Source organism: Brachyistius frenatus, unplaced genomic scaffold (genome assembly GCF_029030835.1).
Source record: "Brachyistius frenatus isolate BFR_SWC_R1_liver_20210118 unplaced genomic scaffold, ASM2903083v1 Contig_43, whole genome shotgun sequence".
NCBI classification, from domain to species: Eukaryota; Metazoa; Chordata; class Actinopteri; family Embiotocidae; genus Brachyistius; species Brachyistius frenatus.
In genome coordinates, this window is record NW_027210642.1 from 928,779 (window position 1) to 956,577 (window position 27,799).

Consider the following 27,799-nt stretch of genomic DNA (forward strand, 5'->3'; position numbering starts at 1 on the left):
ACAAGAAACCATTAATACAATCGTATAGCCTAGTGTGGTATTGCTGTTTTTATAAGGGGACAGTTGCTCCACCACCTGGACCATTATAGGCACAGCATGTCCCTGCAGATCATTTGGTGGACCTGAATATGTGAACATTAACCACAGGTATGAAATAGTTTTGGTGTTGTTGCTTTATGGAGGTGGAAATATGTCTACTTGTATTGTTGTAAAATGACTGTCTGAACTTTTACATTATGTAACGGTGTTTTCATCGTTTAAGGACAGCCTTGTTGAGGCAGAGCTGGTGGCCAACATGAGAGCAGAGATGTCTCCAAAACTCAGAAGAAAACATTTAACAGGACCACAAATAGAGAAATAGAGGGGTGTTACCCTTCACGATGGCCTGTTGTTGGTGGGGAGCTGAGGCGGAGATGACCATGAGGGCAGGGAGGGAGAGGGGGAGAGAGGGAGAGAGGGAGAGTTTGGAGAGGAGCCGGGGACTGCCCATGGTGGATGGGCGGAGCAGTAAGCATGCGCTGAGCTGGCAGACTCTGGGCTGGTCCTGACGGGCTGGCTGGGCTCCGGGCGGCTGTCTGTGCGCTTCAGACGGTCGTGGTGGAGACTACCATCAACACTCCGCGTCTCCTAAAGTGTCAGAGGAAAAAAAAAAAAAGCAGAAGAGACACGGGGATAGCTGCGCGAAAAGAACGCAAACAAACCCTACCTCGGCATCTGGAAAAGCACCGAAGAAGAAAGAGACGATCCTCCCCCTCTACCCCACACCCCCCGTGGCCAACCCGCCCTATCCACCCTACCCACCACTTCGTGCCATCCCTCTGGTCTGAACTGCCCCCCTCCCCCCCCCGCCCCCCACTCCACCCCCCTCACCACGACCACGCCACTTGACCAGCGTTGCCATTAAGCGATGCGCTTTGAATTTAGGAAGGCATCACCTTTGCGCTTTTGATGCACAACACAACCAGTGGTCTTCATTTTTTTTTTTTCCTCAGCGGGAACAGTTCAGGCTACGGATTTTGGGTGTTTACACTTTTTTTTTGACGGGTTTCCAGTGGCATGATAAGATGCTAAATATCATCCCAGGACAACAGACAAGGCTGTCATTCCACAGAGAAGTCTTTATTTGAACAACCAGCTGTCACATACGCTGCGTTTGAGTTTATGTTTGATTTTTCCATGCTTAGAAATAATCCCGACAATGGTCTGGGAACGGACCGCCTCTCCAGAGACCCAGTAATATTTTTGCAAGACGTGTCAGCTCTATATTTCGTTTTTATCGAAGGAAAAGCGACAAATTGACGAGGAGTCACTTGACACCGACGCCGTTTGAGCCACAGGACTTTGCGTGCGAAGTTTGCACCGTGAAAGACGGGACCGAGCCGGAGATATCTCGGCCATATCCACGACATTTTCACTTTAAGGTAAGCCGGAGCAACCCTGTGGTACATCTGTGATGCATGTTAGTTCTGTGTTTCTATGTCCGTTGTCGTGCGTCTCCACGCTGGTCTGAGTGCGCTCCCTCAATGTGAAAAACTGCACGAGTTGAAACAGGGCAGTGACCTATTTTCAGAGACTATCCAGCGGTGCGCCGAAATCATGCAGTTTGGACTCCCCGCACTGTCATATCCAAGGCCGGTGGTGCCTTTACCGGCGATTGTGCCATTCACGCGGAAGCCGTGCCAGTGTGTTTTTAACATGGGAGCGACCTTTTTCCGCCTGTCTGCATCCTTTCCTAAACTACCATTACACTCCTCAACCCCGAGAGACATTTTTAGAGCACTGTCACAAATCCTGCCCTATATAGAGGCGTAGCTACATCACAGCTCAGCCAGCTGTTGTGCAAGATACAGGCTTGTACTGAGCTCTCTGATGTTTGTCACAACATCTGATAAAGAGTTCAACGGCTGCCAGTCACATAAACCAGTGATGTATTGGTAAATGAAGAGGGTGGGTGAGCTGTAACCTCCACATCCACTAAAATCCTGTTACCGAATTGCATATATTTTACACGTGAAGACTTTTCACATCACACAGCAGTTGGATGATACATATGCTTTGATTTAATGTCACAAAGCACGCCGTGTTTCCCCTCAAATATGGTCTTAATCTCAACACGTGACCATTTATTTATGCCTATTAACCTCTTTTAATGTTTTGCACAGTAACTGATGATTGTGATCTTTGTCTTGTCGTTTTATCATTTTGTTTAGTCCAGTTCTAAGTTAGTTGAGGCCAAGCACACAGGGGGCGAGGATGAGCACAGGCAGAGAGGCCTAGATAAAGAGCTATTTTCCTCCAATTAAGCAATTCCACTGTCCCTAAGCCTAATTGTGTGCACACTGGGACTGGGTTTGGGATGGACCTTCTCCCCATTGGCTGCCTCCCATGGGCCCATTGTTTTCAGAAGATGCCAGGGGAGAGAGCCGAGCCCTGCCAAGGCAGACCTAACAAGGCCTGTGCTGGAGGGGAATAAGGACGGATCATTAAATAGCATTAAGCCACAATGCCGATCGAGGCACACTCGGGGGTTGCAGTTGTGTTTTGGTTCACAGATGGGATGATTGGATATTTCCAAGGTGACTGTGCGTGGTGTTTTTATGAACAATATAGTGTGTGGGTGCATGAGAGGAACTGTCACACAGATAGCATGTGAGACCGGAGGAGGTCTGGCTCTCGGCCCACTGGACCTCTCTCAAAGTATGCGGGGAAGAGGAGCAGTGAAAGAGGCCGTACAGGCTTTTCTGCAGAGGGAGAACTTTGACTCTCTCTTCTCCCTCCCTCTTCCAGGCCCCTGCTATTTAATCCATAAACCTTCTCTGAACTGTGAACACAGGTGCTGCCCACTTCCACATCCTGCTCGCTGCATTGTTTATCCAATCAGCTGATGATCAGTTCAGCTGCAGGTCAACCATAACATCTATCTGAGAGAAAGACTGCAGGCAAACGGAGAGGCATCTATCACCATCGGCACTTTTTTACTCGGGCGACACCTTCTCTCACACAGACACTTAGTCACTGCAGAGAAAAGACTCTCATCTCCGCCATAAAGCCAGATGTCCACTGGGTTCCAGCTGTGCATCTCTGTGGTGACATTCCATACTTGCAGAATGTGTGTGTGTGTGTGTGTGTGTGTGTGTTCTGGCAGTTTTTTTTTTTTTTTGCTGTATATTTTCTTGTCCGGACTACATACTTGGCCATAAGTACTTGGACAGCTGCTGGCAGCAACAGCTTGCTTAAAGTTTTGGTCAGAGTTGCAGGTTTGAATTAGAGCACCAGTGGATGTGCTTTCCACCATGAGAGTCAACCAGATCCAAGCATGGGCATGGTTGTCACCCCCCTTCCTCAGTTTTCCATGTGTCCTGATATTTTGCCCCACACCACAACTCTGTGACATCATTCAACTGAGGTCCAAGCTGTGAAAGAGAGGCAGCTGTTTTATGGTGGAAAAGGTGAACCTTAATGGCATAATCCTGCGTCAGAGAGCAACCACAAGGCGTGTGGTAGCAGGATGGTGGGAACCCACAGTGCACTTGTACTTAATATCTTAAACCAGGCTAATAAAAGTGGATCGCATCTCATTTAAAGACAAGCATGATCAGTTTGTTTCTTACATTATGCAGGGTGCCACCGCATAGCAATTCTCGTCTAAAATCTAAAGTGATAAGTGTAATTTAGAGTTTTGACACTGTGTGGTGTGGGGCACACTTGAGGAAAAGCCTCTGAGGATTGCTCTCAGTAAGTGGGTGGGATGTAAGTTACACAAACTACACTGGTAGGACCAGTTTGAGTGTTTTGAATTAATATCGCAGTGGGGTTCCATAGCTGCTGGGGGATTACGGTCAGGCTGAAAGGCAACTCAACAGCAGGGGACGAAGGATTACAGTGGTCAGTGCATGAGGCAGCATGCAGGGAAAACAAGGCACCTGATACACACTTGCATTTATCTTCCCAGGGATAAGAGCTGCTTTGTTTTGGCCTCCTACAACAGATCCATCCTTCCCGTGGTTGCACTTGTAGACAGTTAATACCAGTTAGATTGTGATTCGTGCATAAGGAGGTTCAAAAGATGACTTTTAACCACTATTAGTTTTTTTTTCATGTGTCTAACATGTTCAGTGGAGTTGCCTACCTCAGCTCTTTACCCATTTTTGGGCTGAAAATGTCAGATGCATGGTGTTGCCAGCAAGATGGACAAAGCATTTGATTTTGTATGTATTTGTAAGGTTTTGGCAAAAAAAAAAGAATTAAATTGCAAAGAAAATTATGCCTCTGTGGTGATGTTTCACAATGTTTATCCTTATATGAATTATTACATTACATTATATTTCATTTAGCTGACGCTTTTATCCAAAGCGACTTACAACATACCGATGGTACACCATTGGGAGCAACTTAGGGTTCAGTGTCTTGCTCAAGGACACTTTGGCATGTGGACAGGGGGAGCTGGGGGTCAAACCACCAACTTTCCGATTAGTGTGCAACCCACTCTACCGACTGAGCCCTGAATGATTTGCCTTTCATAATTTATTATTATTGTCGTTCAGGTGCTGACAGGGGCTTCAGTTGCTCAGTTTGTCATTCATTTGGAGTTACTGGCAAACTCTTGGTCAGTTTCCAGCTGATGTGGTTGTATGTTATATAAGCTGAAATTGTATAAGCCACAAGTCTGAAGACATCAATGTGACTCAACTAAAATCTCATGAAGTGGAGCTGATTCAATAGATATACTTTTTGTAAATTAAACTTGATAATGACGGTAAATGACTTTCATATGATTACGATCCTGGTATTTACCCTTTTTTCCACAAAATATCCTATCCTTAATCATTGCCATGTGCCCGTGGAGTGACACAGTCATACTTTGGAGCACTGCAGTGTGATGTGTCTGTTTGGGGTGACGGCCAGCCTCCTGGACCCATACATTAAGAATAGCCAAAGCGGATACAGAGCTTGACTCATGTTAACTTGCAAACTGAAAGACACCAGTGCATACTGCTTTGCTCCTTGACTGGCGGGGCTCACACACTGCATTTTTCTCCAGTTAAACTGTAACCACTAATCACCTCACCGGCCTCACTGTTTCCTCCTGGAGCAGATCATTCCTGGGTCCCCAGGCTGAGTTCCAATGGCCCTTCGGGGATATAAGGTCTAACTTTTTTTTTTTTTTTTTTAAATCACCTGTGTGGGACATCCCAAACGAGTGCTGGGACTCTGATGTTTCTATGAAGATCCTACATGGTGAAATTTAGGGGTCAGTTCCTCTGCTGCAAGTCTGCAGGCCTGCATTTCCAAAATAAACACAGACAACTCAGTGCTTCGGTCCAGCTACCCCGCCCTACCTCTTCTCATTCTCTTTAATGCGCCCTCTGCGCTCCCCGCTCAGTATTTCTACCATGAGAGAATTTCAGCTCGCAAAGCCCCTTAAACAATACGCAGACCACGTCTGGGGCAGGCAAAGCTTGATGAGGAAAAGTTAAAGGAGAAAATAAAGAGGAACGCTAAGGCATGAAAGAATAACGGCAATATAAAGGAGCTGGCACAGAAGTAGAAGCGGGAAAGTGTTTTTACAATGTACATTTTTGGTTAGTTTCCAGTGCCATACTTAATATTTAACTTCTGGATGAAAGTAAATCCAGTTTGACCCTTTTGTAAATGTGGGAGCTCAGTTGAGGGAGCTGTAAATTGTACAGTAATATGCTCACAGTAATGGAGACACAGCTGGTTTGTATTATTATTTACTTGCTTGGTCAACACCCTGCAGTTCAGTATGACTGAGATATGCATGTGTTGTTTGAGGAGAAAAGGAAGGGGAGGAGTCGGAGAAGAGGGGCTCTGTCTGTAAGTATGGGCAAGGAGAAATGTAGTGAGAAGGGTGAGACGGGGGAGAGGGACTGATGGTGTTTTTTTTTTTTTTTTTTTTTTTTTACAGAGGGGATGAGGGAGAGATGGGTGAGGCATTTCTGAGATTTAAACAAGGCTCTCAAGTCTGGGCCTGGGCCTGGCTCTCTGTCTGGGCATATCCAGTCCTGTCAGCTAGCTTCCAGACTTTGCCCCTTTCACCCCTCCTCCTCCTCCCTCCCTCCCTCCCTCCATCCCCAACTCCCTGGGACTTCATCTCCTCCTCGTTTTTTTTTTTTTTTTTTAAACTCCACTTCTGCTCCCTCTTCCCCTTCGTCCCTCCCTCTCATGTTTGTCTCCCACTTTCCATGAGCCCCCAGCTTCATAAGCGACGTGTACATTATATAAGACATTCTCCATCTTATACATGCAGTAAAAGAGAGGGGGAGAGAGAACATTTTTTTGGCCTGTAAGTGTTTACCTTCTCTGTGGTGTTGTGGAGATGTTGGCAGCACTAATTTAATTCATATGTACATTGGTTGTTTTTTTTCCCTTACAAGGGAGCCTTATGTAATTTGGGAATGTTTTAAGTTTGAGGTTGCGTTTGGTGAAATAAAGACTTATTCTGACCGCAGAGGCTTCTATAAAATAGCCTCACTATTTTTATTTGGTTGCGAAAAGTTAATTGGCTTTCAGTGGCCATCTTGAGAGTCGATAGTCACTATCTTAAAACACCATCCTTGCTCCTTGTTTGCTCGGGTCTCAATAAATGGGACTGTCAGTCATGGTGGGCTTTGCTATTCCTTAATTGATTCTAAATGTCAGTATTGATTCAGGACAGAAGAGTGTGCAAGAGCTTCAGTATCACCCTGACCTTCAACGCTAATTGAGATTCTCTCTCGGGCTGATTCTTTCCAAGGCTGCCGATATACTGTATGATTGCATTTGTCTACAGCACATATTGGCTCTTGCTGTTCGCCGTGTTTCGCCAAATGTGAAGTGGAATTGGCTCCAGATCTTTCTCATGCTTGTGTCCAACAGATCGCACGAATTGGATGTGTCAACAAATTAAAATCAAGAGTTTAGTACTGCTCCATTTTACAGCATTATGCTCAACTCTGTCTGTCGCCATCTCAGTCGCCCTCCATCTGTCCCTTTGCATCTGTCTCTCTGCTCTCTTTTTCTGTTTCCCTCTCTTGGATGGAGCCGCAAAAAGATGAAAGCTGCAGGGTGGAGCCTGTCACTTAGTTGAGCTAGAACACAGAAATACAGAGAGAAAAGGAGAGAGAGAGACAAAGGGAGGAAAAGAGAGGAGAAAAAAGGACTGTCATATTGACCTTGTCTCATTGCCAGCCGTGGTGGTGGGAGGGGACGCGGGCGAAGGGTTACTCAGACAAGACAGGCGCTCAATGTGAAGAGGGAGAACACAGGGCTGCCGTTAAGTTGGCACGGCCTCACGGGGAAAAGACAACACGGGCTTTGTGTGTACATGTACTGTATATGTGTGATCACTGGAGAGGGAGGCAGAGGGGCCAAAATGGAGGTACAGCAGACAGTATGGATTTAAAGAAGCAGGAGCCCCGTGACGGTCCTGCTGCTGGACGGCCCCCCGTAACACTCACACAAACACATATCGCATCACTTAGTCTACTAATTGCTCTCTGCTGTTTTGTATTTCTCCCTTTTCCTGTTTTCTTCTCCTTTCAGTATGCTTTGCTTTGGGAAGCCGAGCCTCGGCCCTGTTCCTCCGCCTCTTTGTGCATAAACACACTTATGCACACATACTGGCAGTAATGGGGGACACTCCCTGTCCAGAGCACATGCCCCCTCCCCCTCCCCCTCCCTTCTTTGCTTTTTTTTTTTTTTTTTTTTGTGCAGCATGGTTGGTGCACAGGTGTCAGCCAGCCAGCCCTCCCCAGAGAGGTGGAGGTGAAAATGTAGAAAAAGTTACGACATAGCAGACCTAGGCCTCTGCAACACCGCAGCAATAAAGAGAGCGCCGACCACCCCACGCCTTGCCCCCAGGAGGTCGTATTGCATAAAGTTGTTGTTGAGATCATATTTCCCCAGCTATTGACTAAGAAGACCGTCTTCCCAGGGATTACACTGTGCACCCTTGACTTATTGAGTTGCGAGCAAATGAAAGTGGCTGGGGTCGGTGTGTAAATGTGAAAGGGGTTTGTTTCTCATGCGTGTGGTGCCATAATATCCCCGTCCAGGAAATGACTGTGAGACAGACGCACCCCTCCCAAAGCTGGAGCGGTACCACGGTGCTCTGAACTGGTCTGAACTCCAGCACACACAGCCAGCATGCTGCTCACTTGTACATATGTTTGTACATGCACGTCTGTATCGGTGTACAGAAGGGCTGTGAAGTCAAGTGTGTTTATGTGTGCCTGCACTGCCTCGCCTCATATACCCCATACCGTCATCCTTAAAGTTGTCATTGGACGTTGACTCAGGAACTGCTGCCGAAATAAAGTTCAGGTTTGCTGCTTATCGTAGCACAGTTTTCTATATGCATGTTATCCCTAAAAAGAAACTCCCACCTTCAGCCTGTTTACCTGTGTGTCAGCGAGGGGGGAGGCAACAAATCGTTCTCCCGTTTGGCTTAGACCCGCTGCCGGATTTGCACCAGTGAGGAAATATAATAGCCATCTACTGTTGAGTTCAAATAAAGATGCTTTGTGCATACTAAAGCGTGGGGTGGTAATTCAGTGTTCAACTTTCATACATCCTCAAATGTTGTTAAACTCGCCTGTTTCTTTTGTTTTGAGCTAAAGTCATCTCTCTTAAAGCTTACGTCTTGACCCGCGTTTTAGGGAGTGGCCCTTTGTGGCTTTCTGTTTGTATACGTGTGTGTGTGCTGAGAGAACCTGGTATTTTAAAGATTTAGGCAGGTGCCAGTGCTTTGCATTCCTAACCTGACCCTGTGCTCATTTCTGCTGCCTTTAGGGGAGGTCTGCCTCTGAAAACGGATAAAGCTGGGGTGAATGTCTGTGATTTATGTGCATGTGCGTATACATGCGTGTACATTTGCACCAAACCAAGGTTTCAGCTTTTAAAAGCCCTTCAAAATGCTTTAATCTCACTCACCATCCCTGTTTAAGTGCATCTTGGTCGATAAGATCACTCTTTGCGTGGATGCAGATCTAAAGTGAAAAGAATTTAGCATTCCGCTCGATATTCATTGCATACACACAGTGCTGCTAACACGTGCCATCTGCACCGCCCCAACAAGGGAACATGGAGAAAAGGAAGTTTCTGTTTGTACCTCCGGATCAAATGTTAAAATGACACCTCCACAAATATTACTTGTATTTTATACTGCGAGTCTAGCTGTTAGAATAATGCTAATGCCGGTGTGAGTCAGCTGGAACGACAGCCTTTAGTGTGGGAGTAGAACAGAACCGTCATTTCCGAAATACAGGTCCAATCCAGCAATCTGAACAAAACAGACACAGCTGGTTGGTGGGCTGATGAGGGGGGGGGGGGCAAGACAAGCAGGGATGTAGTGCTGTTTGATCTTCCGAAATCAAATTCGTTCAAAGCTTCCTCTGGGACATTTAAGAAAACTTTCAATTTTAGTCAAAATAGCCCCCACATACCTCGCCACATTCACACTAAACACAAACATGTTTACCTCAAATTTAGTTGTGAATAAGCGCAAACTGTAAAGCAGAGCTGCTAACTTTTATCACTGTACTTTCTACTCTATCGCCCACCGCCAGCTCTCACAGCCTCAGACTGTTTTCCTCTCTTTCCCATTGGCTTCATTCCTTCTTTTCTTTCGTCTCCCCCACCTCCCTTCTTTCCTCTCCTGTTGCTTTCCTACTGAGTGCGGTGGGGTGACGCCCCTGCTCTGCTGGTGAGCCAACTCCAGACCCTGTGATTGCACGCAGGAGTTGAGGATTGCATCACTGACTGTGGGGGGAGAGGCCACAGGAATGGACTGGAAAAAAAAGAAAAAAAAAAAGGGGGGGGTAACAGAAAGGACAGAGATAGAGAGACGTGAGATGAGTCTATGAAGGAGAGGGAAAGGAAGGGGAGACAGTGATTACAGAGAAGGAGTGAGAGAGTGAAGAGGAAGTCAAGAAGGAATCGAAATGAGGGAGGGTTTTGTTTATGTGGAAGTATGGGAGAGCAAAGATGAGAGATGAGGAGTGAGGGTTGGAGGGAATAGATTCAGTAGACTGCAGGAGTCAGAGAGGACCAGCAGTTACTGGGAGGTCAAAGTAAGCCAGGGTGGGGATGTCAATTACATCTCCTGAGTGTAAAGATAAACATCTACTCCTCTCCTCTCCTCTCCTCTCCTCTCCTCTCCTCTCTCTCTCTCCTCCTCTCCTCTCCTCTCCTCTCCTCTCCTCTCTCCTCTCCTCTCCTCTCCTCTCCTCTCCTCTCCTCTCCTCTCCTCTCCTCTCCTCTCCTCTCCTCTCCTCCTCCTGGTGGTAGGCCCCATGCTGTGCTCATTGGTTCTTGCTGCCCTTTGCTGCACTACAAAACTGCTATGTTGTGAAATGCCCCACATTATTGTAAGATTACTCATCGCTCTTCAAAGCCTACAGTGCCGTTGTGTGAAGTGCCTTAAGTATTAGTGTTGGGAAGGTTCACCGCCTGAATGGTCAGAGTCATCGACCTCGGCGGGATCAGCTGTTTACCGCTGGTTGCTGTCCTCATACTGCAGTATAGACCGGAAGATTTAGTTGATTAAAAGCGTACGTAGCTCCATCTGATTTTGAATGGAAGTAGGTGGGAGAAAAACAAACGACTGACTCAACACATGTTGCTACACGTGGCCTCAATCACATACTGTTCATGTCATATAGCAGCTGCTAGCGAGTCTAATAAATTGACTGTGGCTGGAGTGAAGTTTCCTAGCCTCATGCTAATGTGCAGCCGTTCCTCTCCTGCTGTACCTGCCTTGTCTCCTCATTTGTTCTGTCAAAATAGTTCCGGAGATTGTTTTGATTGCGCAGCAGATTTTCTAATGATACTTCCAGCCTATGGCACACACACACACACACAGACCATTACAGGAAGAAAAACACAAAGCATGAAAATGTTCTGTGTTAAAAGTTGAGACACAATTATTGATGAAGTCAACCTATTTGGCAAAGAGAAGCATTTTTTTTTAAAATTCTGATTGATCATGTTTCCTTTTCCCGAAACCTCCCATCATCCTTTCATCTATCCATCCCCACGCCTCCCCACCAATAGTCTTGTCGGGTCACTGTGTCTTGCGATAATCCCTGGTTTAGCAGGCCATAAAGCTTACTGACACAATGTGAACTCTCTGGCTTTTTATAGATCATTTGTGGCCTAATCTCACTATATGGCGGACTAAGGACTGCCTGGATGCTTTTAGGATGAAGAGTCAGGTAGAGTGTTTGGACTCAAATACAAAAATATGCAACCCTGACAATCTCCCTCTAAAGTTTAATGCTGCGTTCGATCTACCTTAGAGGTCTAAACTGGAAATTGACTGTTTCAATACAACAAGTCGGAAAAGCCAGGTTAGATTTAACTACTAATAAATACGGACTTATTTTCATTTTCAACTAATAGGATTATTATTTTCTCTTTGGGTAAAAAAAAAAAAGTCAAATGCAAATATTTTCTAAATTAACTGATTATGAATAAGGTTTATAATGCATTAAAAAAAAAAAAACTGTGAAAATACCCATCAGTTTCCAGACACAAATAATTTCAGCTCTAAGTGTGTGGTATCACATTTCTTGATTGTGATCATGACTTTGTCAGATATCGCATATTTAATATTCAACTTCATTTATCAGCATGGCTGCAGTTGAAAGTCAATATTGCAATAGAGAAAAATCGAATCTACTCTGAATTATAGGACATTCGGGTACAACATTTACTCAAAGTAAACGAACATGTTAAATGAACACAGTGGTCCCTTGGGGAAATTTAGGAACACCTATGTGTATACCAAAAGTTCTGCCTCATAAGGAAAATGTTACCTCTCAACCACTCAAGAGTTATCGCTTTCTGTGTGTGCTCTTCCTTTCTCCTGTAGCAGTCTCCATTTGACAACAAACCGCAAGTGAGACCCGCCCTCCTCGTTCTGTGCCTCCCTCCCTCCTGGCACCTTCCCGCCCTCCCCTCCACTCCCCTCCCCGCCCTGCCTGCTTTCTGCCTGGAATTCCTCAGTGTCTGAAAGCTCTGGCTGGAGGCCATCAGTAGTTCTCTGAGAAGCTTCCTGTTGCACTCTCTCCCTCCTGCAACCCATCTATCCTTCCCTGTTTTCTTTCCTTCCTTCACTCTCTCTTTTCTCCCCTGCTCTGTGTTTTCTCTCAGATCTCTTCCGTCTCTTCTCTGTGATATAGTTCGATTCTCGTTTTAAAACCCCCAAAAGATCGAGTGGCAATTACGAACTTATTACTCCTTGTGATGAAGCATGTTGACGCACGTGTTGTTTCTCTCTATTCCAGCTGTGGAGACACAACGGCTGGAATAGAGCCTCCAATAGCCCTCCCCCAGCAGTAATAGCATGCTGCTATTACATAATCCTGTGTGAGATCCCGTGTGCCTTCTTGCAACATGGGTCATAGAGGAAGGGGTAGAGGTTTAAGTTGCATGAAAAACGGAGTGAGTAAAATCTTTATTGTGTTAGGAAATAATTTGGCAATTAATTTGTCATTAAATCCAGGGAAGGGTGCAGTAGAATGTCAGAGAAGAACGAGATAAACAAACTAGAAGAGAAAACAAGAGTGGTAAATGTGAGAGAATAAACCAAAGCAAGGAAAAGAGGAATAAAGACAGAGAAAAAGAGGGAATGAGAGGCGAGGAGGAGGAGGAGGAGGAGGAGCAGCAGGAGGAGTGGAAACTGAGGTTTCCTGTCTGAGGAGGCGGCTGGCTGAGGACAGAAGCAGGAAAAAAAAAATCTCTCAGCTGTGTGTGTTTGTGAGTGATCCATCATAGGGTGAGAAGTGTGTGTGTGTGTGTGTGTGTGTGTGTGTGTGTGTGTGTGTGTGTGTGTGTGTGTGTGTGTGTGTGTGTGTGTGTGTGTGTGTGTGTGTGTGTGTGTGTGTGTGTGTGTGTGTGTGTGAGCCGAATTGGGTTCACTCGTGGTTATGACACAAGGAGTGAAGGAGTGACCATTTTTGGGGTTGTTTTCTTGTGTCTCCAAATACAATATTGCCCTGAGCTCACATCAGTTTTTTTTCCGTCGCCAATGATGATATGTGAAAATTGCTGCATCACATCCTTCTCTGACTAATCTCACATGACTTTGATATGAATCCGTGTAAATCTGACAATTAAGGAAAACGGCAAATGGGAATTGCTTTACTTTGAAGAGTGCAAATGCTTTGATCTTCTAAATCACATTATTATTCACAGAGTATTGTGTGCATGAACCTGCTTTTTTTTTTTTTTTTTTTAAAAGTGCCAACATTGTTTATTTCCTCTTAGCCTGAGTTACAGATGTAGAACCCAGGGGTCAGAGGTCACACCACACCCACACCTCATTCAATTACCTTTGACCCTGTCCTTCCCACCTGTTGGATGGAAAAAGCAGCAGGTTTAGACACGACGGACACACCAACTGTGGGTTTTTACACGAATCGCTGCTAAAGCGCAGAATTACAAAACCTAATGGAAACATGATTGGGATTGGAAGGATTGATATCTAAGTGAATGAGATAATGGTACATAATGGTCTGATATTCAGTCATGGATATTAACATGTAACTTGGGCTGGCCGTAGACTCGCAGTATAAATATGTACTCTATATATAATATATATGGGAGTATTCCTCATATTTTTTAAGTTAAGAGTAATAACCTGGATATTGACTGAGCTGAAAAATAGTCTTGTCAGTGCCCTCTGACGGGAGACTAATTATAAGCACATCTTGTTGGTGCAAGGCTACCAGAAGACAGCATCAATGGAAAAAAAAAAAAAGTAGTGCTTGCACACTTTCTCTCTCCAAGCCAGTCCAAGTTTAATGACTGTGTTTTGATCCTACATGGATCAGCATGTCAGGATGTTCAAGTATCTACTTGATACTATCTATCTAGATGGAAAACAACCCCGTATTTATACACTACACTCGGCAACAGGCCGACGAGTTCCGTGACGGTAGATGTGGTTGATCTTCCAAACTATATAGGGTGATACTGAATTAGTTTGAAAGCTATTAGTTACCTGTAAACACCACACAAGGATTGCTTATTTTCCATGATAGGAGAAGAAAAGCACTCTTGTGGTGCTTGGTGAGGGCTGTAGTAATGTGGTGTTGACTTGCCATCTCCACTTACAGATTTTTTGCTGACTCGGTATAACTACCTGTCTTCACCTAACTAAAACCTATGTCTTCAAACTCATCAAAAACTCATGATGAGTTACCTTTGACCCTCACAGGATGCTCTGCTAACACTATACAAGCTCATACACCCGAGTATGACACGAGTACAACGCCGTAGCAACAAGATGAACGTTTGCAGTACATCACTCGGGTTATCGAGTGGGCACGTCCCTTCACCGGTGTTTTAGGCCCACGACACCACGGGAAAGCTCAACAGCAGTCCCGGTGTCCCAGAACTACTCCCCTCAACACTCACACCCATCACCTCTGCCCTACCTGTTTTACATCTAATCTAGTATGACTTGTGCCTAAATACTTTGGCAACGTTGTCTTTGTTCAAAGCCACAAGTTCATACTTGCTACACACGACCCCCGACATTATTCCCTCTCCATTAAATCCAGAAACACCCCTACTTGTGCCTAAATATTTTTTGAAATAAAAAGGTTGCGTGCAGCTTCACAGCATGACCTGCAGGAATTATGACCACCTGCATTTTGATTTTAACGCAGCATTATTGTTCAGTGTTTTAGAACAACAAGTCAAAACTCCTCAGATTCACACCGATTAATGCCATCAGCTGTTAAAAGCTATCGTTCCCACCATGCTCTGTTTCTCAGTCTCTCTGTGTATGCATGTGTGTATATGTGAGAATGAAGGGGAAAAAAAAAAAAGAGCCCGGGGAGAGATGGCTTGCCTCCTAGAGACCACCTCCCAGGGTCACAGCAGGAGGGAGATTAGGTTACAGCCAACCTCAGAGGGGGTCAAACAAAATGTGTGCACAATCACATTCTCCCACTCTCTGAAACCCTCCCAGAAAACACAATATTACACAATACCATTTTGTAACACAATCATCTTATACTGCGCGGTTATGATATTTTCTGATGCTTTTTGTTGGCTCTTGGTTCTACGCCGTCGGACCGAGCAGACCGGGCTGAAATACAATCCCCCCTGCGCAGATCTCCTCAGATCAGATCGGGCTAAAGATCAGTCGGTCGGAGCAGGGTCAGCACTGATCCATGAGAGCCTTGCCTCGCAGCACAGAGGTGTTGAAACACATAGCCCTCCTTTGACCTGATGCCCCCCCCCCACACCCTGCGCTACCTCACCCTTTTAACTAACCATCCCACCTTTCTCACAACCTCCAACCTCGACCTGGGATCGCCTCCAAACGCACGGCGCTCATGCTTCATCAAAGGGACTTGCGTTCGGCAGTGTAGGACTCAGGTGGGAAAGGGCTGTGCGGGGTGAGTAGATGATAAGGGTTGCTAAAGAGGACACGCACAAGCGTCTCTTTGAGGACTCTTCCTCCTCCGCTTCCTCCTCACCCTGGTATAGATCCTCGCTGTGGCCCCCTCGGTCATCCCTCCTCTCCTCTCTCTCTCCCGTTCAGCTGCTGTAGTCAGTGTTTACTCTGCGAGAGGGCCCGGAGAGGGACAATGCCGCCTTTCAGAGACACCGTCGACCCCACGGCTGAGCAAGGAAGTCTGCATGGGGGCCAGCCAACACCCCTTCCCCAAACTTCACGGCCACCCGCCACTAAGCTTTATACACACACTTGCATATCACACAGGCATGCCCACACAGAACATAGAGTTCTTTCCTTCTCCGTATCACTCGTTCTCTCCTTCGCCCTTTCCTTTTGTCTCACATTTCCCACAAGCCCCCACTCGCTGACTGTGGCCGTTTGGAGGGTATAATCAAGATCCGGTTCTGTGAGTCACTCCCCAACCGGTCTCTACTATTTACCCACTGAGAAACAATCACGAGGGTGAAATCTAGCTGTGGGAACTGATTTTCCAGCAGTTGTAGTGGTCGACTGTACTGTGATCGGGTTTGACCAGATTACATTACATTACATTTAGCTGACGCTTTTATCCAAAGCGACCTACAACACACCGACGGTACACCATCGGGAGCAATTTTAGGGTTCAGTGTCTTGCTCAAGGACACTTTGGCATGTGGACAGGAGGAGCTGGGGATGGAACCACCAACCTTCCGATTAGTGTGAAACCCACAGCTACAGCCTCCCTAACCGGTGGTTAAGGACAAAAAAGACCTCAGCAGCCAAGTTCCTGTTTCGACTCTCGGCTGGTCGCAGCTTCTGCAAGATGTCATTCTCCCGTGCCTATATTTCCCGCACATCCTTCTCAACTTCCTAAATGCAGTTTTTTGTTGTTTTTTTCCCCCCTCAGCCCTTCAATTGAGGAAGATTGATTTTCTGACTTGCCACTGTGAGGAGTTTTTCTCTTATGCCGGGATCAGACTCCATGAATTTAGTCAGTCTTTTACACGATTTAGTCTTTGCCGACAAATTTGCAGTGTCGGGCCTGAACGTGAACGTCGGGAATGACAAGCGGACCTTTTTGTGCGACGTGATTGAAAAAGAGCGATCGGAGGGTATAACCGGGACACCCAACGACACCTTGACGAAATGTCTAGCATGTCCGAATTTCTTTGTTTTTACCTGCCTACTTTGACATATCCTACGACGTGTTCATTGATGTCGACTGATAGGGTTGCACCACACCTAGTGCCTCTGTAACCGTGATCCACAACTTCTTCACCCTCCTCCCCGGCGACACAAAAACTCACGCACTAATGCAAACAATGATTGGTCCCTTGTCATACTTGTTGCCAGTATCCTGACAAAAGAATGTATGGCACATTGATTTGCTAACGTGACATAGTTACTATCGCAAAAGACAAAATATATCGTGTAGTCTGAGCCCGGCATTACTGCATAGCCACTAGTTCAGATAAGTGAGGAGCTGTTGTTTAGATGGTCATTTGTCTAGCCTTCAGTTGCCACCATTCACTCATAGCATTGAGTGTAATGAGCAGCAGTGAGTCACTTGCTAACTTTTGTCCCTGGGTTTCACCGCTCAGGCTACATGCAGGTCACCTGAACTGATTAAGGTTGTGGAGCTGATATCCGGAAAGGAATTCCAGCAGACAATACTCCTAAAACTAGGCAATATTTTCATTAAAATGAATATTTTCCTATCAACATAAACTGATAATCAAAGTTTTTGCTCATTCATTTTCTAATAGATTAATTGAGCAGGTCGGCAGAAGCATGAAACCTTAATAAGCAAAATGGAAACGAGTAAAATAGTTTGGCTCAAAGCTTCTTTATTTCCCTGTAATTTTAAGGTGACACTAAACTAAAAGACGGATACTCTACTGCAACACACTGCTAATTTAAACTGGCAACACGCAGCAAGCTGAATGATGGCAACAATGCTCTTTATTATGGATGGGAAAGGATGGCTTTTAATGGGTGTCTGTTGTTTGAGTGGGAGGGGGATAGCTATAGAGGCGTGCTTGATAAATAGGAAAAGATGAGCTGTGCAGCCCATTATGGAGGTATATGTGTAATGGTTTGCAGCTGCCTGAGAAGAGTGTATGGAGACCCCTGTCGTGTCTCACAGTGAGAGACGTGGAATCACGTGGTATCAGATGCCAAATAGATTTGTACTCCAGTCATATGGATCCAAGAGTTTCATATCTGTTCCTCGCTGTTTTATGGCTTGGATTATAATGCCGATGGGAGGTCAGTTTGCTGTTTGTGCCCTCGGTGGATGAGAGCAGGATTTGAAGCGAGGTTAAGCTGATTCCTGGTCTGCTCCTCGGGGTAAGGGCTTTTACTCGTTTAAAGTGGATGACAGGCGATTTTCTGCTTCGGCCAAACAATAAAGCCAAAATTCTTCCTGGAAGCGTGCGTCGCATGAGTTACAGTAAGTTAGTCATTACAGACGAGAGAAAGAGAAACTGAGATGTGGTATTAACTGCAGCTACAGAGAAGGCTTATTATCCACTCTGACAGATCCAAATATGTTTATTTTCACATCTAATGACCACATAACAAACTCTATTGATCAGCAGTTACCAATAAAATCTCCCTTTTATCAGTACAAACATACCCTGGCTTTAACTGATGGAAATTCAATATGATACAATACCGACAGAGTTGAAACTCTTTGTTTATCAGTCTGCACAACTGAAACTGGACACATGCAGCAGCTCTAAGTTGGTGGAGGACCGTGTTAGTACAGAAAAGCCCGGTTGTCCCTGTCTTGTATTACACCACCGTATTTATTATGCACATTTTATATTTCAACCTGTAGGAGCATGCAAGATACTGTAGGTGTTGAGTCAAAATAATTCAAAAAGATACGTTCAGATTTTCGAAAACCACGAGATCATTTCTGAGCAGAACTCCAATGCTATTTTGAAACCTGAAGTGGTGACATATTTGTTTTTTGTTGAGTGACTGGTTTATTCTGACCTCCTCCCAGGATAAATGCATGCTTGTGTGTGTTTTTCTTTCTGCCTACTGTGCCTTAAGTTACATGTTGACATTTTGTTAAGTCATTCTAAGCTGCTCATCAATGGGGATCTGTGGGTCATGTGCTCTTCAGCGGTCTATAATCAGATAAAAAAAAAACAAAGATGCTTCTTTATGTGCATGTGAGGGACATGAGCGTCTGTATATGCATCGTAGCGAGATCTCACTGATAATGCCATAATAAGTGTGCATTATCATCCTTTTATCTATGGCTGATTGAGTCTCTGCACCACCTCCCACCCCTCTGGCTGTGCGTGTGCGTGTGTGTGTGTGTGTGAGAGAGAGAGCTGGTGGCCATCCCTTGTTGGGATAGTGAACCTGGTGACCTCCCTGCTCCATGCCTCCCAGATACAAGGGCTTCTCATGTGGCCCCTGGCCAGTCACTCTCAAAGCCCACCATTCACTACTTAGCATGGATTCTATGAGTGTGTGTCAGAATGTGTGTGAGGGAGGCCAAGTGAATTTGTTGAAATTACAGTTTGATTAATTACTTTGTGTGTGTGTGTGTGTGTGCGCGCGCGCGAGCATTCATGTATTTCTGTAAGTGTGTATGTTTTTGTGTGTATCTTTGAATGGTATATGTTACATGGACACTTGGAACTGGAATATAGGACACTCTCCATCCGTGTGTGTGGATGGAAAATGCTTTGAGGAGATGTGTGTGTGTGTGTGTGTGTGTGTGTGTGTGTGTGTGTGTGTGTGTGTGTGTGTGTGTGTGTGTGTGTGGTGAGAAGCAGTGAACCCTAACACATTGTGTTCAATAGAGAGCTCGGCTTTAATTCAACAGGACTGTCCCGAGTGTCGCCTGTACGTGTGAAGCAGTGAACGCTGCATAAGAACGGAATCCCTCATTTATTTACATTTGAGTTTTAAAAAATGTGTCCACACAAGGTCCTTATTTCAAAAATTATGTTTTCTTCAGGAGATTTTTTTTTTTTTTTTTTTATCAACCTTAAATTATAATTAGGATTTAAACTCGTATATAACCAATGCCTCCAACTAATGGAGTTCATCTAAGTGTCCAGTGGCTGAGAAAGACCACAAATGGAACTCAACATGACAGCTAGATGAAGCGTCCTGCCCGCAGCCCTCCGGCTGGGTCCAGAGGTCAGTGTGCTTAGAGGAGGGAGGAGATGGACGGAGTGGGTACAGCTGGACTTGAAGGCCTGCGGGGTTGCTGGTGGGTCTCGGAGGTCCCTGATGTCTGAAGGTGCACACTATGGGGGAGGGTGGAGGGGGGGGGTTGGGATGGGATGGGCTGTGGTTGGAGGGAGGGGTGGGGGGGGGGGGGGGGTAAAGTGACAGGGTGCAAGGACCGGTGACTGGCCAAGGGGTGGGTTGAAGCAGGGCTAGCGGTGGGGGTGACCATCTGGATTGGATTGTAGACATTCCTCACGAAGAGTGTGTGAGTAAAGGTCAGGATGAAAAAAGAAAAAGGGGTCACTGAGATCTCAACGTGTGTGTGTGTGTGTGTGCGTGCGTGTTTATTTTTCTTTGGCTTACTCAAGGGTTTCAGTTTATGATTGTGGTCTCTTTGCCATTGTTGGAGAGTATTTCTTACCCAGTGGGACTGCGGAATGCGAGATACTTTCAACGAGATTTTCGTGGGAAATACTGCAGGTGTGAGAAACTGTTTTCTGCAGTCTGTCACTTTTTCTACTTGGAATGTAACGTTCGATTGTATGTGTGGTTTTATAAACGCCGGACCCGCCTTCCTTGGGCCAACTCGGACTAACTCTACCCCGTCTGCGACTGTTTGTGCAGTTGGGAGGTGGTGGGTTGCGGTCATGCTGTCATTGGACGAACCCCTGGACCTAAAGCTCCCTCGGCGGGCCAGCGGGAGGGACAGAGGGACGCGCTCCCCTCCCCTCTCCCCGCTGCACCCCAAACGTGCTCGCCAACTCCATATGACAGATGATGGGACGGCCGTCATAGAGCCTGCATCTCCGGCATCTCCACACGCTGGTAGGTAACAAGTCAAGACCGAGAACAACTACGCTAATGGCTCCCAGTTGTGTTTTGAGCTCAGTGCCAGCCTCTGGCTTGCCAACATACTCAGCGTGACAAGTGACTATGGTACCATATGGAAGTTCGGCAGGTGTAATGCTGGTCACCTTAGTTTACATGTTTACATTTGAAAAATCAGCACTAATCACAGACTATTGCTGAGGCTGATGGGAATGCGATTACTTTTGAGGGTAGTCATAAATCACTGGCCAAATTTAAAGCTGTGACCCAATGGTAGCGCTAGATTAAAATCTAAATGTCATGTCAATTCATTGAGTTGCTGTAAAAGGTTAAGTGTGTTGGATTTTGGGGATCTATTGACAGAAATGAAAAGTAATGTTTATAATTATTATTATTAGTGTGTAATCACCTGAAACTAACTAACTCTACATAGGGAGCGGGTCCTCTTCGACAGAGGACACCATGTTTCTGCAGTAGCCCAGATGGGACAAACCAAATACTGGCTCTTGATAAAAAAAAAAACCTTTTGCATTTTTTTTTGTGAGCTTTGTGGCCCCTGTAGATTTTCTTTCACACTTGTAAGGTGAGGGAGAAGTGAGGGATGTTCACTTGGTTGCAATCTGGAACCTCGCTGCTGGATGCCATTAAATTCTACACACTGTTCCTCTAACACATTAGACCAGAAACCACAAATGTGATTGGAAAAGTCAGAGGGTAACCAAAATCCTTAGGATTAATCTTCTGAGCACCGTTAATGTCTGTACAAACTTTAAACGTCAGTCCGTCCTGTAGATGTTGAAGTAATTCAGCCTCGATCAAGTTCTAACCAGCAGGTTGGCTCTTCTAACCTGTGTGTGTGTGTGTGTGTGTTTGACACGGTGACACCAGTGTCCCTGTTACAGATCCCCTAAGTGAGAGGTCACTGCAACAGGTGTGTGTTTTCCCAGGTGTGCAGGTGGTCCCTCATGAACGAACAGACACCCCCACCCCTCCTGCGGTGGACCTGAGCATGTCTCTCTCCTCCCGCCACACCTCCAGTTCTCCAGAAATGACCAACGGAAACTACATCCCCTCAGGGGTGAGTATGATGGAGCTCACACACACACACACACACACACACACACACACACACACACACACACACACACACACACACACACACTTACAAACCAATCTACGTGCTCCACCTTAGCCGAACTCGCTTTTTTTTGGGCCACCCATTGCTCTGTAATTCCCTCTCATACGTTTTCTGCGTTCCACCTCCAAGTTGCTGAAAGAATAACCACACTTTCAGTGCCAGCGAGCGGCCAACGCCGTCCTATCGGCAGCAGAGAGTGACTCAGCCTGCCGGGGTCAGCAAATGAGGAACAACATTGGGTTGTGTCACACTCGCATAAGGGAATCAGGCTCTGCAAGTGGTGGGAGGCCTCGGAGGGAGAGAGGGGGTAGCTCTTATCAAACACCTCTTGTGTCCCCAACAAATACCTCAGTCTGTGCAGCTTGCACTCAGTGGCCCTGCAGGCATGATGTGTGTCCGTGTGGGCTTGTGTGTGTGTGTGTGTGTGTGTGTCCATGTATAATCGGATTTAAGACAAACTACAGCCATGCAGACCTCACGCCGCCTAATTCAATTCCCATGCAATTGAATTGAGACATGCTGGCTCGGGCCATTCAGCCGCACCGTGTCCTGCTGAGTCCCACACGGCCCCCCCGAGCCCACTGCTACACACACTTTACTTATCCCCTGTCCCGATCAGCCACAACATTAAAACCACCTACCTAATCATGTGTTGGTCCCCCTCGTGCCACCAAAAGAGCTCCCACCCGTTGAGGACTGGACTTCCCAGAGACTTCTGATGGCGTCACGTGGAATCGGGCACAAAGACGTGAGCGGCAGATCCTTTCAGACCTGTAAATTGGGACGCGCGGCGTCCATGGATCGGACTCGCTTTTCCAGTTCAACCTGCAGATGCTCGATCAGATTGAGACCCGGGGAATTTGGCGCCCAAGTCAACACCTCGAACTTGCCTTGTTCCTCAAACCAGTCCTCAACAATTTTTTGCAGTGTGGTAGTCAGGGAATGGCGTTGCCAGGGTGGGATGTGTCAAAGTCACATCCACATTAATGCCGGGACCCAAAGTTTCACAGCAGAACATTGCTCGGAGCATCACACTCCCTCGGCCAACTTGCGCGCACCCTGCTTGCCGTATCCTCCCCAGGTAAACGATACACAAGCACTCAGCTGTCGACATGATGTTTAAAGTTCCATTTTTCCTGCTTTCAACACGTCGACTTCAAGAAGTGGCTGCTCACTTGCTGCCAAACACATCCCACCTCTGGACTGGTGCCGTTGTAATGAGGTAATCAGTGTCATTAACTTCAGCTGTCAGTGGTTTTAATGTGTAATGTTGAGGCTGATCGGTGCAGACAGGGCACTTTCCCTCCCTCACACATAAAAATAAATACTTACAGAGGAACAACTGCACACACATAGTTTTCCAGGAAGAGGCACGGCTCGTTGCAGGGAATTGGTCTCATTTTATGAAATTTGTCACGTTCACATTTCTGACATAGCTGAAGAGGACGGGACAGCAAGAGCACTGAGATCTATTTGCATCATTTTTCCCTTTTCTGTCTGCGCTCCCCCAGTGTCACAAGAGAGTTCATACCTACTGTACGTCTCCCTTATCCTAAATACAAATTTCCGTCGGGGCTCCTCTCTGTTTTTGGGCTTGAGCGACGTTATTCTGTGTGTCTGAGTGTGTGTCTGTGTGGGTGAGCTGATGCATTAGCTCGCTGAGCCCCAGCTGAGGTTCAGCGAATCTTACAGCGCTCATGCTGAGCTCGGGGATGTAAGGAGGTTTTGTAGCGCGCAGCGGGGAACTACTCGAGGAGAAATAGAGTGGATTTTTGAAGGAAAAGATGAGAACCCGGCAGTTGTGTACTCCATTGATATAAAAGAAAGACTTTGATTTTCTCAGTCGGTCAGGTCGTCGGTGCCTGTCATCCAGCTGATGGTCTATTTTCTAGTGTGCTATCAAGTGTGACAGTGCACTCAGCAGTCTCAGAGCTTGTACCGCCACTGTAGAGCCACTATTGCTTAACTTTAGACGTGCACTCAGAATTCCAAACAGTGGCTGTGGGTTATTTATTGTACTTTTTAGGCCTTATAATGTCCCTTTCATTTAATTTTTTTTGTGACTTAATACTTTTTCCATGGATTGCCATTCGATTGTTGTAACTTTTAACTATATTTCTTCGAAAGAAAATAGTACATTAATATTAAAGGTGTGCAGCAGTTTGATAACCCTGTTGCTCTTCTTCCTCTCTTCCTGTTTGTTTCATCAGAATTCTCACATCTCACAGGCCTTTCAGTTCTTTGTGCCAATCGGAGCCGGAGCTGGACTTCACCTGCCATCCTCCATGTTCATTGGCCAGACTAGCGACAGGAGAGCCTCTCCTGACCTTTCAGCAGATGAACAACTGGCCTGTCGCTGGAAGAAGGTACGACCCAGACAGTAAAATAAATGCAACTTATGTTGCAGCCAAATTTGGATCAGATAAATAAAAAAATAAAAAATCCTATTCCCTCCTTTAGTGCCATCTGCTCTTTGACTCCCTACAAGACCTGGTGGACCATGTCAATGACTTCCATGTCAAACCTGAAAAGGATTCTGGGTACTGCTGCCACTGGGATGGCTGCGCTCGCAAAGGGAGGGGGTTTAATGCTCGGTGAGGAAAAAAAAAAAATCTTTCGGGTATAACCGGAGAGTTTCAGAGGTTGCTGATTAAAATGAACTAATTCTTTTTTTTTTTTTTGTGGCTGCAGGTACAAAATGCTCATCCACATTCGCACTCACACTAATGAGAAGCCCCACCGCTGTCCCACCTGCAACAAGAGCTTCTCACGCCTGGAGAACCTCAAGATACACAACCGCTCACACACAGGTCAGTGGGCAGCACCCGGGGAGTTATCAAACACAAAGGGCAAATATCTAAGACTTATAGAGCATTTTGTTTAAAAAAACAAAAAAACAAGCAAATAATATAAATTGTAAAGTAAATTTCTGAGATATTATGAAGGAATTGTCAACATCTGTATCACCTCTCCTTGCTGCAGGTGAAAAGCCCTACATCTGTCCTTACGAGGGTTGCAACAAGCGCTACTCCAACTCCAGCGACCGCTTCAAACACACACGCACACACTACGTGGACAAGCCCTACTACTGCAAGATGGTGGGCTGCTTGAAGCGCTACACAGACCCCAGCTCTCTCCGCAAGCACATAAAAGCCCACGGCCACTTTGTGGCTCAGGAGCATGGCTCCCCGGGTGGGGTGGGCTCCCTGCTGAAGGGAAGTCGGAGTGGAGGGCTTAATAGTGGCGGGGGAAAGGATTCTGAGTTGTCCTATATGAGCGGAGCCCACATTATCATCCCAGGAGCAGCGGCTGCTCTCCTCGGGGGCCATGCTCTGCAGGGCCTCAGTGGTGGCCTGCCCCTGTCTCCCCTCAGTCCTCGGCCCCTGGACCTCAGCACACTGGGTTGCCCCAACTCCCCTCCATGCAGGTTGGGAGGCACTTCCCTTCTGTCCTTCAACGGCTCCCCGCTGGGCCTGGCCAAGTCCTCTCTGCTCTCCCCGGCGTTCCCCTCCTCGGCCCTGGGCCTGCCGATGGTGCCCTTGCTGGGGGCCGCATCTGAGCGCAGGGTCCAGAGCCACCAGGCGAAGAAGGGCAGAGGAGAGGGGGCAGAGAACGAGGTGACTGGGGGGGTCCTCAACCTCTCCACAGGAGGGTCTCATGACCCCCTGTCCTGGGTGGTCATCCCCCCAGGCACGGTGGTGCTCAAGCCAGCTGTGGTCAACTGAAACACGGGCGCTTACACACACGCACGCACACACACACACACACGCACGCACACACACACACACACACACACACACACACACACACACACACACACACACACACACACACACACACACACACACACACACACACACACACACACACACACACACACACATTCCAGAAGAGCTCAGGGGGTCGGGATGGGAGGATCAACGCCATAGTGAGGGTATGGGCGGTCGGAGGTGATGGGAATTGGCTTGCACAATCAAATCCAGGCAATGCATGGCAGAGAGAGGTTGGAAAACAAAGCCGCACTCAGCAAAACGACAGAAAACACGACACCTCACAAGAAAGAAGTATACAAGAATCAAGTATACAAAGCCAGCCTCATGCATTGTTGGGAAAGTAAACTTGGGGCCCAAGTACTCTGTTCAGGAACAGAGCTCTGTATTTCTATCTCCGCTCTTATTTTATACTTAACTCATTCCTGTTTGCTGGTTCTGTGGACAAGATCCATGAACGTGACCGTCTTAGCGCTCTGTGTTCTTACAAAAGTCCTGATTCATCGATAAGTATTTATGTGACTGTACGTTGACAGCGTGCCTCCAGCTTGGTATTGAGATACGTACGTACACCAAGAATGACGCACTCACAGTTAGGCAAACGTGCACGAATTAGTTTTTTTTTTTTCTTCTTAAATGATTTTAAAGTTACGACCTATTTTTCACAGGCCGCTGTGATTAATATGATTCAGGCAAAGCTTGCTCAACCAAAGCAAGTGAACTCAAGCTGTCTCCGACTTGTGCGGGTGGCTGCTGCAGCGCCGAGACCGGTCAATTAAACATAGCACTTAATAGTGTCAAATGGTTATACTGTAGTATTGAAACCTCAAAACTGCTGCTAACCTCTCTGCTCCCCCAGCTCAACAGGAACTGGGGAAGAGCACTTCTGACAATCTGTCCCCAGCGTGGGGAGGGTGACCAACGTAGACCAGCCTAGTCCACCAGAATGTGTGCCAGGTGTACAGACTAGGGGCTTTTAGGGCACAGAGCGAACTGAGGACTTAACCCAGACAAATGGTGTTACATCAATCATCACTTCCTCTTTTTCACAAGTGAAATTTAAGGCACTTGCGTGGATGACCCCCCCCCCCCTCTGGTGAGACACGATGCACGACATCCTACTTGCCATTTATAGAACTGGTACTATTTTGCTCCTGGATTGTCCAGCTGCTTTCCCGTAATTGAATCAACACAGGCCAGTTTGTGTATGAAAGGGCCACTGTGGCGATAAACACTACTGTCTTGTATTTTTTTTTTTTTTTTGTAAAGCAACTTGACCCAAAACCAGCTGTGAAAAACAGGTGGTCGTCTCGTGGAAGTCCAGCTTGGCCTGGTCAGTTTAGGTTTTGTCCCAAGTTTAACAGGTCTCATGCCGTGCCAAAAATACCTGGAGAGGGGCAAGCCGGATGTTCAGATTGTGCCACAGAGAGGGGGTGGGGAGGGGTGTGTGATGCACTCAATGCCACATATAGCTGGACTGACTAGGAAGCCACACTATTGCAAACTGCCTCATTTTATTCTGTCCAAAGGGGCAAATAAAAAAAGACAAAAAAAACACACAAAAAAAACAACAACCTCGTGTAACTTCTGGGAAACTTCTCCTCATGGTTCGATTAAGCAGTCAACATGCACTTACTACAATATATTCTATGTTTTATGAAACTTTACTACAGAATCCCGGTTCTTTGAAAAAAAAAAAAAAAAAAAAAAAATTGTGTAAGGGTCGATTTTTGCTTGTGGGGTCCTTCAAGGCTTGTGTTGTTTAGTACTCATGCGTGTTTGACGTCGACTGCCATGTCCACAGACGAGAGGGAAGCCGGCCGGGGAGCAGGAGAGGATCATCACAACACAAGGAACATTCCCTCAAGAGACTTGACACAAACAACTCTCCTCTCTCTTGTCCTTTCCTCTTCCTCTCCCCCCGCCGCCGTCTGCTTACGTTGGCCGTCTTATTTTACCACCGCCCTCTCTTAGGGGCGATACTTTTGAGTTATATATTTTTGTCATTATTTGTTGCCGTTGTTCAGACGAGACTTTTTTTTTTTTTTTTCTGATGTTGAAGTTGCTTGTGTTCTGCGACGGCTGCTCAGCAATCAGATTTCTGGTGTCAAGCACGAGTCTTTTGAGGGGTTGAAGAGAAGAAGAGCGGGAGAGATGGCGGGGCAGTGGTTGCAAACACGGGGTTTGGGTCACGACGGGGGTCCCGAGGTAAATCTGATAGGTCGCGAGGTGCGCGGTTTGATCAATCTTTTCTGTGGTCATTTATGCTTTTTAGCGATGCTGGAGTCGAGGGTCACATGGTTTGTTTATAGTCTGTCCGTCCTTTTCAAAAATATCAGGATGGATTGCCACTGAATCTTTATGGATTCCATAAATTTCATAGGGCCACCATAAGGTTGACAT

The 27,799-nt window shown here is 46.4% G+C and overlaps 1 protein-coding gene across 1 annotated transcript; it reads left to right on the plus strand.

Annotated features, from left to right (window-relative positions):
• Positions 1 to 858: 858 nt before the first annotated feature.
• glis2b (GLIS family zinc finger 2b) lies at positions 859 to 27,609 on the plus strand. Its single transcript, XM_069702825.1, has 7 exons — positions 859 to 1,421; positions 20,285 to 20,485; positions 21,436 to 21,566; positions 23,837 to 23,992; positions 24,087 to 24,220; positions 24,318 to 24,436; positions 24,609 to 27,609. The coding sequence occupies exons 2-7, from the start codon at positions 20,308 to 20,310 to the stop codon at positions 25,349 to 25,351; spliced, it is 1,461 nt and encodes a 486-aa protein (XP_069558926.1). The 5' UTR covers positions 859 to 1,421; positions 20,285 to 20,307; the 3' UTR covers positions 25,352 to 27,609.
• The last annotated feature ends 190 nt before the right edge of the window (positions 27,610 to 27,799 follow it).